The sequence below is a fragment of the Bubalus bubalis genome, chromosome 12 (genome assembly GCF_019923935.1).
Source record: "Bubalus bubalis isolate 160015118507 breed Murrah chromosome 12, NDDB_SH_1, whole genome shotgun sequence".
NCBI lineage: Eukaryota > Metazoa > Chordata > Mammalia > Artiodactyla > Bovidae > Bubalus > Bubalus bubalis.
This window is the reverse complement of record NC_059168.1, coordinates 13,175,044-13,193,404: the sequence shown is the minus strand read 5'-3', so window position 1 is coordinate 13,193,404 and position 18,361 is coordinate 13,175,044. Positions and strand designations below refer to the sequence as shown.

Below are 18,361 nucleotides of genomic sequence, written 5' to 3'. Positions count from 1 at the left end.
ATAAAGGAACAGGATAAATGCCCACCAAACCAAACAAAAGAGGAAGAGATAGGGAATCTACCTGATAAAGAATTCTGAATAATGATAGTGAAATTGATCCAAAATCTTGAAATCAAAATGGAATCACAGATAAATAGCCTGGAGACAAGGATTGAGAAGATGCAAGAAAGGTTTAACAAGGACCTAGAAGAAGTAAAAAAGAGTCAAAATATAATGAATAATGCAATAAATGAAATTAAAAACACTCTGGAGGCAACAAATAGTAGAATAACAGAGGCAGAAGATAGGATTAGTGAATTAGAAGATAGAATGGTAGAAATAAATGAATCAGAGAGGATAAAAGAAAAACAAATTAAAAGAAATGAGGACAATCTCAGAGACCTCCAGGACAATATTAAACGCTACAACATTCGAATCATAGGGGTCCCAGAAGAAGAAGACAAAAGAAAGACCATGAGAAAATACTTGAGGAGATAATAGTTGAAAACTTCCCTAAAATGGGGAAGGAAATAATCACCCAAGTCCAAGAAACCCAGAGAGTCCCAAACAGGATAAACCCAAGGCGAAACACCCCAAGACACATATTAATCAAGTTAACAAAGATCAAACACAAAGAACAAATATTAAAAGCAGCAAGGGAAAAACAACAAATAACACACAAGGGAGTTCCCATAAGGATAACAGCTGATCTTTCAATAGAAACTCTTCAGGCCAGGAGGGAATGGCAGGACATATTTAAAGTGATGAAAGAAAATAACCTACAGCCCAGATTATTGTACCCAGCAAGGATCTCATTCAAGTATGAAGGAGAAATCAAAAGCTTTTCAGACAAGCAAAAGCTGAGAGAATTCTGCACCACCAAACCAGCTCTCCAACAAATACTAAAGGATATTCTCTAGACAGGAAACACAAAAACGGTGTATAAATTCGAACCCAAAACAATAAAGTAAATGGCAACGGGGATCATACTTATCAGTAATTACCTTAAACGTAAATGGGTTGAATGCCCCAACCAAAAGACAAAGACTAGCTGAATGGATACAAAAACAAGTCCCCTACATATGTTGTCTACAAGAGACCCACCTCAAAACAGGGGACACATTCAGACTGAAAGTGAAGGGCTGGAAAAAGATTTTCCATGCAAATAGGGACCAAAAGAAAGCAGGAGTAGCAATACTCATATCAGATAAAATAGACTTTAAAACGAAGGCTGTGAAAAGAGACAAAGATGGTCACTACATAATGATCAAAGGATCAATCCAAGAAGAAGATATAACAATTATAAATATATATGCACCCAACACGGGAGCACCACAATATGTAAGACAAATGCTAACAACTATGAAAGGAGAAATTAACAATAACACAATAATAGTGGGAGACTTTAATACCCCACTCACACCTATGGATAGATCAACTAAACAGAAAATTAACAAGGAAACACAAACTTTAAATGATACAATAGACCAGTTAGACCTAATTGATATCTATAGGACATTTCATCCCAAAACAATGAATTTCACCTTTTTCTCAAGCGCACATGGAACCTTCTCCAGGATAGATCACATCCTGGGCCATAAAGCTAGCCTTGGTAAATTCAAAAAAATAGAAATCATTCCAAGCATCTTTTCTGACCACAATGCAGTAAGATTAGATCTCAATTACAAGAGAAAAACTATTAAAAATTCCAACATATGGAGGCTGAACAACATGCTGCTGAATAACCAACAAATCACAGAAGAAATCAAAAAAGAAATCAAAATTTGCATAGAAACGAATGAAAATGAAAACACAACAACCCAAAACCTGTGGGACACTGTAAAAGCAGTCCTAAGGGGAAAGTTCATAGCAATACAGGCACACCTCAAGAAACAAGAAAAAAGTCAAATAAATAACCTAACTCTACACCTAAAGCAACTAGAAAAGGAAGAAATGAAGAACCCCAGGGTTAGTAGAAGGAAAGAAATCTTAAAAATTAGAGCAGAAATAAATGCAAAAGAAACAAAAGAGACCATAGCAAAGATCAACAAAGCCAAAAGCTGGTTCTTTGAAAGGATAAATAAAATTGACAAACCATTAGCCAGACTCATCAAGAAACAAAGGGAGAAAAATCAAATCAATAAAATTAGAAATGAAAATGGAGAGATCACAACAGACAACACAGAAATACAAAGGATCATAAGAGACTACTATCAACAATTATATGCCAATAAGATGGACAACGTGGAAGAAATGGACAAATTCTTAGAAAAGTACAACTTTCCAAAACTGGACCAGGAAGAAATAGAAAATCTTAACAGACCCATCACAAGCATGGAAATTGAAACTGTAATCAAAAACCTTCCAGCAAACAAAAGCCCAGGTCCAGACGGCTTCACAGCTGAATTCTACCAAAAATTTAGAGAGGAGCTAACACCTATCCTGCTCAAACTCTTCCAGAAAATTGCAGAGGAAGGTAAACTTCCAAACTCATAATATGAGGCCACCATCACCCTAATACCAAAACCTGACAAAGATCCCACAAAAAAAGAAAACTACAGGCCAATATCACTGATGAACATAGATGCAAAAATCCTTAACAAAATTCTAGCAATCAGAATCCAACAACACATTAAAAAAATCATACACCATGACCAAGTGGGCTTTATCCCAGGGATGCAAGGATTCTTCAATATCCGCAAATCAATCAATGTAATACACCACATTAACAAATTGAAAAATAAAAACCATATGATTATCTCAATAGATGCAGAGAAAGCCTTTGACAAAATTCAACATCCATTTATGATAAAAACTCTCCAGAAAGCAGGAATAGAAGGAACATACCTCAACATAATAAAAGCTATATATGACAAACCCACAGCAAACATTATCCTCAATGGTGAAAAATTGAAAGCATTTCCTCTAAAGTCAGGAACAAGACAAGGGTGCCCACTTTCACCATTACTATTCCAACATAGTTTTGGAAGTTTTGGCCACAGCAATCAGAGCAGAAAAAGAAATAAAAGGAATCCAAATTGGAAAAGAAGTAAAACTCTCACTGTTTGCAGATGACATGATCCTCTACATAGAAAACCCTAAAGACTCCACCAGAAAATTACTAGAACTAATCAATGATTATAGTAAAGTTGCAGGATATAAAATCAACACACAGAAATCCCTTGCATTCCTATACACTAATAATGAGAAAATTATTAGAAATTTCTAATAATTAAGGAAAGAGAGAGAAATTAAGGAAACAATTCCATTCACCATTGCAACGGAAAGAATAAAATACTTAGGAATATATCTACCTAAAGAAACTAAAGACCTATATATAGAAAACTATAAAACACTGGTGAAAGAAATCAAAGAGGACACTAATAGATGGAGAAATATACCATGTTCACGGATTGGAAGAATCAATATAGTGAAAATGAGTATACTACCCAAAGCAATTTATAGATTCAATGCAATCCCTATCAAGCTACCAATGGTATTCTTCACAGAGCTAGAACAAATAATTTCCCAATTTGTATGGAAATACAAAAAACCTCGAATAGCCAAAGCGATCTTGAGAAAGAAGAATGGAACTGGAGGAATCAACCTACCTGACTTCAGGCTCTACTACAAAGCCACAGTTATCAAGACAGTATGGTACTGGCACAAAGACAGAAATATAGATCAATGGAACAAAATAGAAAGCCCAGAGATAAATCCATGCACTTATGGACACCTTATCTTTGACAAAGGAGGCAAGAATATACAATGGATTAAAGACAATCTCTTTAACAAGTGGTGCTGGGAAATCTGGTCAACCACTTGTAAAAGAATGAAACTAGAACACTTTCTAACACCATACACAAAAATAAACTCAAAATGGATTAAAGATCTAAACGTAAGACCAGAAACTATAAAACTCCTAGAGGAGAACATAGGCAAAACACTCTCTGACATACATCACAGCAGGATCCTCTATGACCCACCTCCCAGAATATTGGAAATAAAAGCAAAAATAAACAAATGGGACCTAATTAACCTTAAAAGCTTCTGCACATCAAAGGAAACTATTAGCAAGGTGAAAATGCAGCCTTCAGAATGGGAGAAAATAATAGCAAATGAAGCAACTGACAAACAACTAACCTCAAAAATATACAAGCAACTCCTACAGCTCAACTCCAGAAAAATAAATGACCCAATCAAAAAATGGGCCAAAGAACTAAATAGACATTTCTCCAAAGAAGACATACAGATGGCTAACAAACACATGAAAAAATGCTCAACATCACTCATTATCAGAGAAATGCAATTCAAAACCACTATGAGGTACCATTTCACACCAGTCAGAATGGCTGCGATCCAAAAGTCTACAAGCAATAAATGCTGGAGAGGGTGTGGAGAAAAAGGAACCCTCTTACACTGTTGGTGGGAATGCAAACTAGTACAGCCACTATGGAGAACAGTGTGGAGATTCCTTAAAAAACTGGAAATAGAACTGCCTTGATCCAGCAATCCCACTGCTGGGCATACACACTGAGGAAACCAGAAGGGAAAGAGACATGTGTACCCCAATGTTCATCGCAGCACGGTTTATAATATCCAGGACATGGAAGCAACCTAGATGTCCATCAACAGATGAATGGATAAGAAAGCTGTGGTACATATACACAATGGAGTACTACTCAGCCATTAAAAAGAACACATTTGAATCAGTTCTAATGAGGTGGATGAAACTGGAGCCTATTATACAGAGTGAAGTAAGCCAGAAAGAAAAACACCAATACAGTATACTAACGCATATATATGGAATTTAGAAAGATGGTAACAATAACCCTGTGTACGAGACAGCAAAAGAGACAATGATTTATAGAACAGTCTTATGGACTCTGTTGGAGAGGGAGAGGGTGGGAAGATTTGGGAGAATGGCATTGAAACGTGTAATATCATGTATGAAAAAAAATATATAAAAGTTATTGAAGAAAAAAAAAATACACTGTAATTCATCATTCCTCAAATTCTGTCTCATATAATTATGTTCCAAAAGATGTTTAGGTATGCTGTGGGGGGTGGGTTGAATACAATATTTTGGAGAGCCATTAAGGATGTTAATATAATAAAGACTTTAGAGATGCCCTGCATTTCAGAAAACTTTAACCCAGTTTATTTTGACACAAAATTCTACTATGGCATAATTATTCACTTCTTATGCTCACAGACACTGCCTGAACAAATGTAACTATTAACTGAATGCCCAAAACAGATATAGCAAAAAGGGATAATTCTTAAGTCTTTCCTACCACTAATTGTCTTCACAAAGTCCCTATTTTTGGTCTAGTGCACTCCACCAAGGCACAGATCAAAAGCCACCTCACTTGAGAAATCTTCCTCCAGCGTTTCATATTATGAAATACTCCTTTCTCCTGGTTCAGATAGCACTTTATTCCCATCTCTATTACCTCACTTACACAATAAAAATCATTTATCTGTCTCCTTGCTAGCTTGTTAGCCTCTTGAGAGTAAGTTTGATTACATTTTCAGTACCTTGAACAGTGCATACACATGTATTCACTACAGTGTAAAAGTTCCCCAAAGTCAATATTTGTATTTCTAAACTGTTGATACTCTGCCAACAACCTGAGGATATTATACTTTCTCCCTAAAATTTGCATCTGTTACTGAGCAGCTATGATCATAAGTTAATTCAGTTGTGACATGCCTTCCGACCAAGCCCACTGATTTTGATTTTTGTTTGTTGTTTTAATCTGCTAGGAGTATACAATAAACTTCATTATCTTTTTATATATCTGTGTCTTTGCAACTGCTAGTCCCTATTTGGAATGCTGCCTCAAGGTTTTATTCATCTAGAAAACCTTCCTACTCATTCTTTAAGAACCAGCTTAAACAACATTTTCTCTGGGAAGCTTTCCTATCCTTCCATCCTTGCAGGAAGAGTTAAGGAATTTCTTAAGTCATACATTTGTGCGTTTATTACCATGCCTCAGGCACAGAACTAAGTGCCAAAGATAGAGGATGAAGATGTTAACCCTCCCTCATGGAGAATAGTCATATAACAAGCCAGCCATATAAGCAAATAACCACACTATAATAATGTCAAATGCAACATCAAAAGGAAGATCTATGCAATATTTGACATGTAACAATTACTTTGTTAGGTGCTTTATTAAACACTGTCTATGATCATGGTAGACAAGTATTTGAATAGGACAGAAATCCATGAAGCTCTAAGGACCACTCTATACTCAGTTGTTTTCTGAAGAAATTGTCACCAAGGGGTTCTTTCTGTATATGCTTCAGTCTGTGTCATAGATAATACATGAAACCAATCCACTTCTTTGGCTATAAACTCCTGGACCAAACTCAGAACTCTAAGGACAATCTACAGGCTGAACGTGAGGAAGATCACTTAGGACATGGCTTGGTTCAATATTTTGCTGGATAGGAGTCCTCCATTTTGGAAGGTGACAAAACAATCCAATCAGATACTCTCTCTTAGGAAACACAAATGTTGAGTGAACAAAACAAAAGAAAGTAGGTCTTCAGAGCTTAAATCTTAAACCTATCCTAAGGTTCTGAGAGCACTAGGGCCAACAGACAATATGGTGGTTAAGATGATATTCCATTCTAGTTTACTTTAAACCCTCAGCATCAAAAGTAATATGTGTGTGTCTCTTCCTCTCTACCAACAAGGGCCTAGCACATCAGATCACCACTTCTGAAATCAGGAAACAGGCTTTAAAAGTTCAACAGCTTGACCAAAGTCACTCAGGTGGTAGGTGGCAAATGCAGAAATTAAAGACCAGATCAATCTGATTCTTCTACAATATCCTACCATCTATATGAGTAAACAGCCTCAAAATCAACTAATGACAAGTAGAGAGGCTCAAAAGGAAGAGTATATGCATGGGGTAGAACAGAAATGTAGTGGAAATCAGTATGTTAAGAGGATGTGAAATGGGAGGGGCCCCACAGGGCTTTATCTTGGTCAAATTAATCTCTAATTCCAAACTAGACCTCTCTCCTGAGCTCCAGATTGTTAGCTGTCTGTCTTTGTTATTCAAATAGAGCATCTACAAGGGCAGCACCACACCACAGTCTAAAACAGAGCTTGGCTTACAGTAAGTGCTGAATAAATATTTGTTGAATAAATGAATAAGAGAATGAATTCTCAAAGCAGTTAAAGGCACATTCTACAGTGAGTTGCTGGGAGGGTTACCCTGAAATAGATTCCAGGGCTCATTTGCAAGTACACTGGATCCTCATTATTTGTAGATCCTGTATTTGCGAATTTGCTGCTGCTAAGTCACTTCAGTCGTGTCCGACTCTGTGCAACCCCATAGATGGCAGCCCACCAGGCTCCCCCGTCCCAGGGATTCTCCAGGCAAGAACACTGGAGTGGGTTGCCATTTCCTTCTCCAATGCATGAAAGTGAAAAGTGAAAGTGAAGTCACTCAGTCGTGTCCGACTCTTCGCAACCCCACGGACTGCAGCCCACCAGGCTCCTCCGCCCATGGGATTTTCCAGGCAAGAGTACTGGAGTGGGGTGCCATTGCCTTCTCCATTTGCGAATTTGCCTACTTGCTAAAATTTACTTGTAACCCCTAAATCAACACTGATGGTGCTTTGGCAGTCATTCACGGACGTGCACAGAGTGGCAAAAATTTTGAGTCACTCCTGAGCACGTTCCCAGATAAGGTCAAACTAGGCAGTGCTCTGCTTTTTAGTTTCAGCTTTTGTGGGGATGATACAGGATGCAGGTCAGTAGGGGGCAGTGCAGTGCAGTGGTGGAGGGGTGGGCAGGGTTTCTGAACTCTGGCACCTGTTAGGGGTTGGCCTCAGGCAAGTCACTTAACACTTCTGTACCTCATTTTCTCTTCTGTAAAATAAAGAAATAGAATCTACCAGAATGAGTTGTATTTAGGAAAAGATTAAAATCTATGTGAGATATGAACATACTTTCCCTAGGAGCAATCGTTCAGTATTCACTAATTTAGTGCTCTGTGTGATTTTATATATTCTCATGAATAGCGAGAATCAACTGTAATTATTTATAATGAGATAACAAAAAATACAGATAACAATTATTTGAATGGAGGGGAGGCAGTGTGAGGCTTCAGTAAGATTTTCAAGTAGGACCTCACCAGGCACAGAAGGTACGGAAAAGTCTTTTAAGAGAGAACAGTACCTACAGAGAAAAGCCCAGGTATGTGAAATAAGCAGGTAGTTTGGGAAAAGGCACTTCAGAAAGTCCACAGCAGTGGGACATGAGGCCAGAACACCATGCCACAGTGCCTCTCTACGTCCTGTACACATCTTCCACTATGGAACCTCTCCCTCTGCGTTTAATTCTTGGTTTCCAGGTCTCTCTTCCACCAAACTATGAGCTCCTTAAAGGCAAGGTCTCTGAAAAAATCATAGTTATGGCTCTAAATTTGCAAAGGAGTAATTACTAAGCACAAATACATCTGAAAAGATGGTACAAAAAGTTTGGTTTTCAACTGCAGCCTTATACCAACTCACAATAGTGTAATAACCAATTCATAGATTTGTAATTTGCCTAGGACTTTTATTTGATGATTGCTAATAATTCTGTCATAATTCTGTTGCTGTTGTTCTAGACATCTAGGCATTTATTAGAGCAGTTTTAAGATTTTCCTCTTTTCAGTGTGATTTTCCATATTAACAGAGCTCAAACATATGGTTTCAGCATTAGACAATGCTGCCTCTTCAGATTAAAGACTCCTTTTAATTCTATTAGACTTACTTCTCTATATATAAGATACAGTTTTACCATAGTAAAATACAAGGCAGTACTGACATATGTCACAAATAAGGAAAACAACACGAATTTCTCACAGAGGCTTGTAAAATTCTGGCTAAAACACAGCAGGCACCATGTTAAACTCACTGCTTACATTTCCCCACTAAGAGCTAGGAAAAATAACTTCAATTTATGTAAAGTCATGAAATGAAGCAGAGTTTGAATCTACAAGGCTTTGGACACCTGTATTTTCTTTCTTCCTCCCTTCCCCCACGCACACAGGATAAAAGACCCATCCGGCTCATCCACATACTTCAATTTCATCCATCCCCTCAAACAAAATCCTCACTGTCCAACATTCAAATTAATATTTTCAAAACCCTAAAGTCTCAGTCAAAACTGAATATGATAGGTTACTTTTTCCCCATAAAAATTCTTGGCATATTTTATTTAGGCACAACATAGTTTGTACTTTATCTAGAAACATATGGCTAGAACCACCATTAATGAAACCCAAACTGATACTTATGAAAGTGAATACAAAATGCCGTTTTTAAAGAGATTAATGCTATATTATCCAAATCACAGTGCCATACAGCCAAAATATGTCCTATATTTTATGACAAAGTAGGGTGGTCAAGCCATTACTTATACTGCAAATTCTCCAACACTCCAGTTAAGCTGTTTCAAGTATAACCCAATTCTATTTAAATAAAAAAATAATAATACATTTAAAACTTTCTTGCTGCCAGTAAACCCTTCTCATTTGCGTTTTCAAAAATGATCACCAAACAACTATAATGGGACAGATTCCAAAAAGGATATAATAATCAAGTGCCATTTTCAGGAAGGCAAGAAGCGGCTACCATTAACAAAACTGATTAAAGTCCCCAACCTTCAAAAGCTCCCCGTACTGTATATTCCGCGTCTCTTGGGTTCACCTTCCAGCTGCTTGGTAGGGGCAAATGTTAGTTTCTATGAGAGATGAGGACGAAATTTAGGGGGTGGGAGGGAGCAAAGGGCCGACTCGCTGAAGGGAAGGATGAAGAGAAGTGGTCAAGGTCCCTAACTCACTAGAGGTATCAACAATGAAGGCTAGAATAACGCGGGAAGCGGAGAGTGTTTAGGAAACGCAAATAAGGCGAGGGATGGCGGGGGTGGGGGGGGAGTGGTTGCCGGGGTTGGGGGGGGGGGGGTCCCGCGAATGGGGGAGGGGCGAGATGCGCAACTCCTCCACCTTCCCATCTCCGCGAGAAGGACGGCAGGAGGCAGCACTGGTCAGTTTGCCTAGCAGTGTGGCACGCACTCGGGCACTGAAGGGACACGCAAGCCAGAGACTTCAGTCCGACTATTAGAAGGGGACAGGGGAGTTGAGGGCGGGGTTAGAATAGCGCGCGGGTGCGGGGAGAAAGGGACCACAGACCGCCCAGCGCCCCCGAGGGGCAGGGGCTGACCCCAGCGGTCCCCCTTCTCGTCGAGAGCCGCGATGTGGGACCTGCCGGCTTACCCTCCCCACAGGAGCTCGGGCAGGCGGGCACCATCCCTCACAGCCCCGATGGCAGCGCAGAGGGAGGCGCAGGGGCCCCCAGAGCCGGGAGAGTGGCGCTTCCCGTGGGTTCTCTCTCCGGCAGCCCGGCGCACGAGCCCACCTGCGTTAACTAGAAGCCCCTCCTCCGGACCGTCCTCCTCTACTCTTTCGAGAATCTCAGCCGTCGCCGCAGAGGTCGCCGTCGCCAGAACAGTCTCGGTCCCCAGTACCAAAGCGTGAGCCACAGAACCGGGGGAGCGCCTCTACCCCTAGTCAGGTTACCTCTTACTGCACACTGGCTTCTCACCCCGCCCCCGAACCCAAGCCATTGGTTGCTGGGCACCGCCCCATTTTTCTATTGGGCCAAAGAGGATGCCGCTCAGTCACCTAGAAGGGCACGTGTGCTGGTTATTGGCCTAAATGTGAAGCAGTGCCCGCCCACTCCCTCAGAAATTTCAGCTTCTGATTGGTACTAATGTCTGTCTTTTCGCTCCCTTCGTTCTTTCCCTCCCGGTGGAGCGTCTCCTTGCGAGAGGCACCAGCTCTGATAGGTTGGATGGACGCTATGCTTTTCCCGGATAAGGCATTGGGCCAAGGATCCGTCCGGCCCCACGTGGGGGAGGAGCCCAAGGCCCAGCATCTCTGGGTTTGTTTACACAGGCTCCTGCTCCCGTTTCCTTCCATTGGCTAAAACAGCAGCCACTCCTACCGGTTGTGCCACTCAGCCTAGCGTGGGGAGGTGGGGGTGGGGGGTGGGGAACGGGGCATGGAGGCGGGCTTCCCTGGGATTTCCCCAGCTGTCCATTACCAAGGGAGGTTCTTTGAGCAAGGCTGGCTGGACCCTGATGTAGCCCTCCGTTGAAAAAATTTGGGAACTTGGGCTTTTTGGAGGGGCTGGAGGGAAGCAGAGAGACTCTTGCATATGTCCAGAGACAAATCTAGCTTCTTGAATATTTAAAAAATGAATAAAACCTTACTATCCCCTTGGATTCACGGTGTCCAGTCTTTACTTGCCAAGACTTAGAAGTTTATCCTTTCAGGGAGCGGGATTTCTTTATGGAAGTTTTTATACATCTTTGTTCCTCCCTACCTCTCATGTTAGCTGTATACATAACATAAAGTAGAGGCTAAGTAAGTGATTGATAATGATCCAAGCTCCAATCCAAGCTCTGAGTGAATGATATGGACAAGACAGTGAAGCTGCATCCGGGGTGCTTATTCTGTAGCTGAGGAAACTGACAATAAACAAGTAACAATAAATAATAAAACAGCTCAGTCAGAATGGCCATCACCAAAAAGTTTACAAACAAATTGCTGGAGAAGGTGTGAAGAAAAAGGAACCCTCCTACACTGTTGGTGGGAATGTAGATTGGTACACCCACTCTAAAGAACAATATGGAAGTTCCTTAAAAAACTAAAACTAGAGCTACCAGGTGAACCAGCAATCCCACTCTGGTGTATATATCTGGAGAAAACAGTAATTCAAAAAGATATATGTGTCTGAATGTTCACTGCAGCACTATTTGCAATAGCCAGGACATGGAAGCAACCAAAATATCCATCAACAGATGAAAGGATAAAGAACATATTGTACATGTATACAATGGAATATTATTCAGCCATTAAAAGGAGTGGAAATAATGCTATTTGCATCAACATGGATGGACCTAGAGATTATACTGAAGTAAGTCAGAGAAAGACATAGCATATGATATCACATATATGTGGAATCTAAAAAAAGGATAAAAAATAAACTTAATTACAAAACAGAAACAGACTCACAGACTAAATAAACTAAGGTGGATGGAGGGATAAATTAGGAGTTGGGGATTAATATGTACACAATATTATATATAAAACAGATAATCAACAATGACCTACTTTAATCTGCTGATGGGTGGGGCTGTGCTCACTCCCTGTAGTTTGGCCTGAGGCAGCCCAGTCCTAGAGTTTGCAGTCTCTATGGTAGACTATAGGCTCTGTGGTAGGGGTAATGGCCACCTCCTTCAGGAGGACTTAGGCCAGCACCCTGAGCCTCCCAGGACTGCTGCAGTCAGGGCCCCTGACCCCGTGGCAGGCCACTGTTGACCCATGCCTCTGCCAGAGACTCCTGAACACTCACTGGCAAGCCTGGCTCAAGTCTCTTGTGGGGTCACTGCTCCTTTCTCCTAGGTCCTGGTGCGCACAAGGTTTTGTCTGTGCCCTCCAAGAGCCTCTGTTTCCCAGTCCTGTGGAAGTTCTGTAATCAAATCCCACTGACCTTCAAAGTCAGATTCCCTGAGGATTCCCAGGCCCTTTGCCAAAGATTCCCAAATTGGGAAGGCTGTTTCAGGGCCTAGAACTTTCACAACAGTGCGAGAACTTCTTTGCTATAATTGTTCTCCAGTTTGTGGATCACCTACCAGCAGCTCTCAGTTCAATTCAGTTCAGTTGCTCAGTTGTGTCCAACTCTCTGTGACCCCGTGGACTGTAGCATGCTAGGCATCCCTGTCCATCACCAACTCCTGAAGCTTGCTCAAACTCATGTTCATAGAGTTGGTGATGCCATTCAACCATCTCATCCTCTGTTATCGCCTTCTCCTCCTGCTTTCACTCTTTCCCAGCATCAGGGTCTTTTCTAAGGAGTCAGCTCTTTGCATCATGTGGCCAAAGTATTGCAGTTTCAGCTTCAGCATCAGTCCTTCCAGTGAATATTCAGGACTGATTTCCTTTAGGATTGACTGTTTTGATCTCCTTGAAGTCCAAGGGACTCTCAAGAGTCCTTTCCAACACCACAGTTCAAAAGCATCAATTCTTCAGTGCTCAGCTTTCTTTACAGTCCAACTCTCACATCCATACATGACTACTGTAAAAAGCAGCTTTGACTAGACGGACCTTTATTGGCAAAGTAACAAAGACGGACGGCTCTTGGTGGAGAGTTCTGACAAAATGTGGTCCACTGGAGAAGGGAATGGCAAACCACTTCAGTATTCTTGCCTTGAGAACCCCATGAACAGTATGAAAAGGCAAAAAGATATGACACTAAAAGATGAACTCCCCAGGTCGGTAGGTGCCCAATATGCTACTGGAGAAGAGTGGAGAAATAACTCCCGAAGAATGAAGAGATGGAGCCAAAGGAAAAACAATGCCTAGTTGTGGACATGACTGGTGATGGAAGTAAAGTCTGTTGCTGTAAAGAACAATACTGCATAGAAACCTGGAATGTTAGGTCCATGAATCAAGGTAAATTAGAAGTGGTCAAACAGGAGATGGCAAGAGTAAACATCGACATTTTAGGAACCACTGAACTAAAATGACTGGAACGGGTGAATTTAATTCAGATGACCGGCAGCTCTACAGTGGGGCTAATGGTGACCTTGAAGAGGACTCATGCCACATGCTGCGCCTCCCAGGACTGCTGCTGCCAGTGTTCATGTACTGCAGTGCTGACCCAGGCCTCTGCAGGAGACCCTCAAACACTCACAGGCAGGTCTGGCTCAGTCTTTTGTGGGCTGCAATGCTCCTTTCCCTGTGTCTTGGTGCACACAAGGTTTTTCTTTGTGCCCTCCAAGAGTCTCTGGTGGGTATGGGGCTTGATTTAAACGTGATTGCACCCCTCCTACCATCTTACTGTGGCTTCTCCTTTGTCCTTGGATGGGGGGTATCTTTTTTTCGTGGGTTCCAACATCATCCTGTCAATGGTTGTTTAGCGGTGTTCTCACAGGGGAAGATAAGTGTACATTCTTCTACTCTGCAATCTTTCAGACATGATATTGTACAGGGAATTCTACTCAATATTCTGTAATAACCTAAATGGGAAAAGAATTTGAAAAATTTTAAGAGGAATTTGAAAAAAATTTGAAAAAGAATAGATATAACGTGAATCACTTTGTTGTACACCTGAAACTAATACAACATTGTAAGTCAATTATACTCCAATATGAAAATTTTTTTAAAAACATAATAAAATGCTATGCTTTAACTAAGCACTACAAAGAAAAATAAAGCAAGGTTAAGGGAATGGCTGTTTTAGGTTTAACAGTTTAAGAGCTGTTTGAAGAAGGAGCATTGAACAGAGACATGAATAATGTGAACAGTGGGAAGGGGGTACCATTCCCAGGGTCATTATGCTGCACAACTAGAATCACTAGTCATAATCCTTCATGTATTTCCAACTTGGGTTATAAGGTATATGTCCTTTCAGGATTGTCTACTCTTGTTTTAAGCGCTTTTTTTTTTTTTAAGCTTTATCTGATTAAATAAATAGGTCTTGTCAAAAACACATTTCTTTTTTAGTTTATTTAAAATTTTTTTATGTCTTTATGAAATTTGTCACAATATTGCTTCTGTCTTATGTTTTGGTTTTTTGTCCACAAGGCATGTGGACTCTTAGCTTCCCAACAGTGATTGAATCCAAACCTCCTGCATTGGAAGGCAAAATCTTACCCACTGGACACAACTGTATCTCAGTAAAAGAAAATAATTGAATGGATATGTCAGCTATATGTATGGCTGTACTAACAGGCAGTTTTATAGCTTCAGATGAGTTAGTGATAAATTCATAGAAGACTAAGAGGGTCTTCTATGAATATGCAGACTAATAAGTGCAAGAAAAAGAAAAGGCACAAAATCATACTACTTTTGGTGGCTTAGCTACAAACAATAATAGCAAATACACACACAGCACTTACTGTGTGTTAGGCACTGTTTCAACTGTTTTACGTTTATTAACTTTAATCTTCACAGTGGCTTCGCAGGTGTCTCAGTGGTAAAGAACCCGCCTGCAATGCAGGAGACCTGAGACTCAGGTTAAATCACTAGGTCGGGAAGATCCCCTAGAGGAGGGCATGGCAACCCAACCCACTCCAGTATTCTTGCCTGGAGAGTCCCATGGACAGGGAAGCCTGGAGGGCTGCAGTCCATGGGGTTGCAAAGAGTCGGATGCCACTGAAGTGACTTAGCATGCATGCACGATCCTCTTAGTAGCTCATTTTTTTTAAATTGAAATTTACCTCTTGGCTTTAAAAAATTATTTGATTCATTTATCACTGCACTGCTTTCTCTAGTTGTGGTGAGCAAGAGCTACTCTCCAGTTGCAGTGTGCGGGCTTCTCACTGCGATGGCTTCCCTTGTGGAGGATGAGCTTAGTTGTCCAGTGGCACGTGGAGGCTTCCTGTACAAAGGAATGAACCTCTGCCACCTGAAATGGTAGGTGGATTCCTAACCACTGGTCCATCAGGGAAGTAATTTTGCAGATAAGAAATCTTTGGCAAAAGGACCTTGTTGAAGGTCACACAGTGTATTCATTTCCTCTTGTTACTCTAACAAAGTACCACAAACTTAATTGTTTAAAGCAATATACATTTATTATCTTGGAGTTCTGGAGCCTTGAGGTCCAAAATAGGTTTCAATGAGCAAAAATCAAGATGTCTGCAGGCCTGCATTCTATTTGGAGGCTCTAAGGGAGAGTTCATTTCCTTGCTTTTTCCATCTTCTGGAGGCCACCTACGTTCCCTGGCCCATGGCCTCTTCCTCCATCTTTAAAGTAAGCAGTGAGGCATCTTCTCTCCCTCTGACTTCTACTCGCATTCTTACATCTTCTCTCTCTGACTCTTCTGCCTTCCTCTTAATAAGACATATGATTACACTGGGTCCACCTGGTAACCCAGGATAATTAGTCAAAATCCTTGACTTAATCACATCTACAAAGTCTCTTTTACCATGCAGAGTAAACTAGCCACAGGTTCTGGAAATTAGGGCATTGGCATCTTTGAGAAGATATTATTTAGTCTAACACACACAGCTAGCGGTGGAGGCAGGATTCAAATTCAGATAATCTGCCTCCAGAGTTCTTACTCTTATTATGCTGTTGCCTCTGTGGCAATATTTATATAGTCAGCCTCGTGTTAACACTGAATATGGATTAACACTGGAAGGCAGGGAGTGGGAAAGTAGATACGGGCATATGAGAGCTAATTTCCCTTATTTCACAGCAGAAAGGCACTAGCTAGACTAAACAGATAGCTTAAAACTAAAACAAAGAATTCAAGAATATATAACCAAATTATTAACATATGAAGATACATGTATCAAAAGAAAAGGCTAAAAAGTTGAAAGTTTGCCTCCATGGTAGAGAATGGAACTGGCAATTTTCATTGAAAGCCTTGGAAAACCAACTGATTGTAAAATGTGTGCAGGTATTACTTTGATTAAAGAGATTTAATTAGAAAACCCTAAAGTGTGAATATGGGACCTTGTTTACGGAGTTTCTATTTGCAGCGTCTGCCCTGCTGGTTTTCACTCTCATGTTCCCCGGCTCCCTGACCTTGTCTCAGGATCCTGTTTCTTGCCTCTGGCTCCTTCCATGGTGACTAGATTTGGCTGAGTTGCTCAGCCTTGGCACTCTTCCTTGGACACAGCTTTGGTATTTGTCCTCCAGCTGCAAGTCTGGGCCTCTGAGTATCTAAACCTCCACTGTCAGAAAGGGGGGAAGACAAGGACTAATCTAGCTTTGGTAGGTTCCAGCCATGACATGTGGGTACAGAAATTCTTTCCGATTTCTATATGGGCTGAAGACAAAAGGCAGAGACCAGAATCAGAGGTAAAAGTAGGGATCCTACACCTGGGAGTTCATCTTAGGGGCAATGCAGAGAGCAGGAGCCAAGTCATACAAGCCAATATGGGATGAGTGAATAGGGGTGAAAGAATGGAAGTTTCTTCCAAGAACAAAGAGAGACAGAGGAGACCAGGGCACTGGGGTGGGCCTTGGCCAGGGGTGACAAACAAGTGGGCCATAGCCCAATGGGCCTCTCATTAAGATCATTAAAAAATACTCCAATAATTTTTTTTTCTAGGTTCATGGTAGATTAGACTTTGCCTTCCCTTTAAAGTTAGACATAGACATCTGATTTGCTTTCTCCAGTGAAATGTGAGTGGAAGCTGTATGTGTTATTTCTGGTCAGGTGTCTTAAGAGCAAGCACATTATATGCCACACCTTCTTCCTACCACAATCATGTAGGAAGAGAGCTGAGGCGCTGAGATGGAGCCTCCATCAGCTTGGGTCATTTGAGTACCTACAATGAGCACAGCCCCCTGCCTCCTCACACCAGACATAGAGAATAAGTGACAGACTTCGTTGTATTAAGGCTCTGAGACATTGGAATTGTTTGTTACCACAGTCTGACCTTACCTATCATGGCCGATGTACCGGAGCAGTGGGCACAAGGTGGGGATTTCATAAAATCGATGGATCAAGCCAGAAAACCAAATTCATTCAGTGGATACAGAAGGTAGGAATAGTGATGGCAAAGTCAAGAATCAAGAGCTGAGGAGAGCTGGGATGAAAACAGGTTGGAAGTAAAATTGAGGATGCCAGTTAATTTCTAGGGAAGGAGCTGAATTAAAGTGAGAAACTCTTATCTTTATTATTCGCTCATTTCTGACCCACAGGCTCATCTAATGGGTTTGAAGACTCCGGGTCATGTGGACATGAGAGTAGTTGAAGCGTCGTGACTATGCAGGTTGGTAGTGGAGGGGAACATGGAAAATATAGTAGGGGTATTCTAACTAGAGAGCTGAACATAAACCCTGCAGGGACAAGGAGCTTTACAGAGCCACAGTGATGGCGATGGTAGGTTTCCTTTGAGCTTTTCAATGAGATGTTCTCTTTGGTCATCACTGTGTGTGGTGAGCAGTGTTCAGGTGGACAAAGATACACTCCTCTAAACTGAGAGGTGAACTGGGGGCTAGGTCAGAAGTCAAATGATTCTGAAGGAAGATTAACAGATTGGCCTTGGAGGCAAAGATAGGGGCTAATATAGAAAATGTCCATGCTAGGAGGTTGGGTCAGAAACATGCAAGGAAGCACTGGGAGTTAGAGAGAAGGCAACAATTCCTCATGCTTCCCATGCATCTCTTGACTTCAGGATGGACGTCTCATGTAGCAGTAATGCACAGGATGTCATTTTTGATTCTGTACTTCATGGACTATATTCAGGGCTAGCGAAATCTAGTCGAGAAGCATGGCGACAGAACATCAACCTGAACAAATGCTCTCTGGCAGTTTTGGTTGTCTAGAGTGTATGGGTTTGAAAAT

General features: G+C 41.2%; 1 protein-coding gene across 2 annotated transcripts in view; it reads right to left on the bottom strand.

Annotated features, from left to right (window-relative positions):
- The window catches only part of PAIP2B (poly(A) binding protein interacting protein 2B), a 50,798-nt gene extending 40,208 nt beyond the window's left edge, over window positions 1-10,590 (bottom strand). Inside the window, exon 1 of one of the 2 annotated variants that reach the window (XM_006066655.4) lies at window positions 10,408-10,590. Coding sequence is in view for 1 of the 2 variants with exons in the window: in XM_025260841.3 (XP_025116626.1) it covers window positions 10,266-10,299 (34 nt within the window). In the remaining variant the exon portion in view is untranslated. The other variant, XM_025260841.3, reaches the window with a different exon arrangement.
- Between the last annotated feature and the right edge of the window lie 7,771 nt (window positions 10,591-18,361).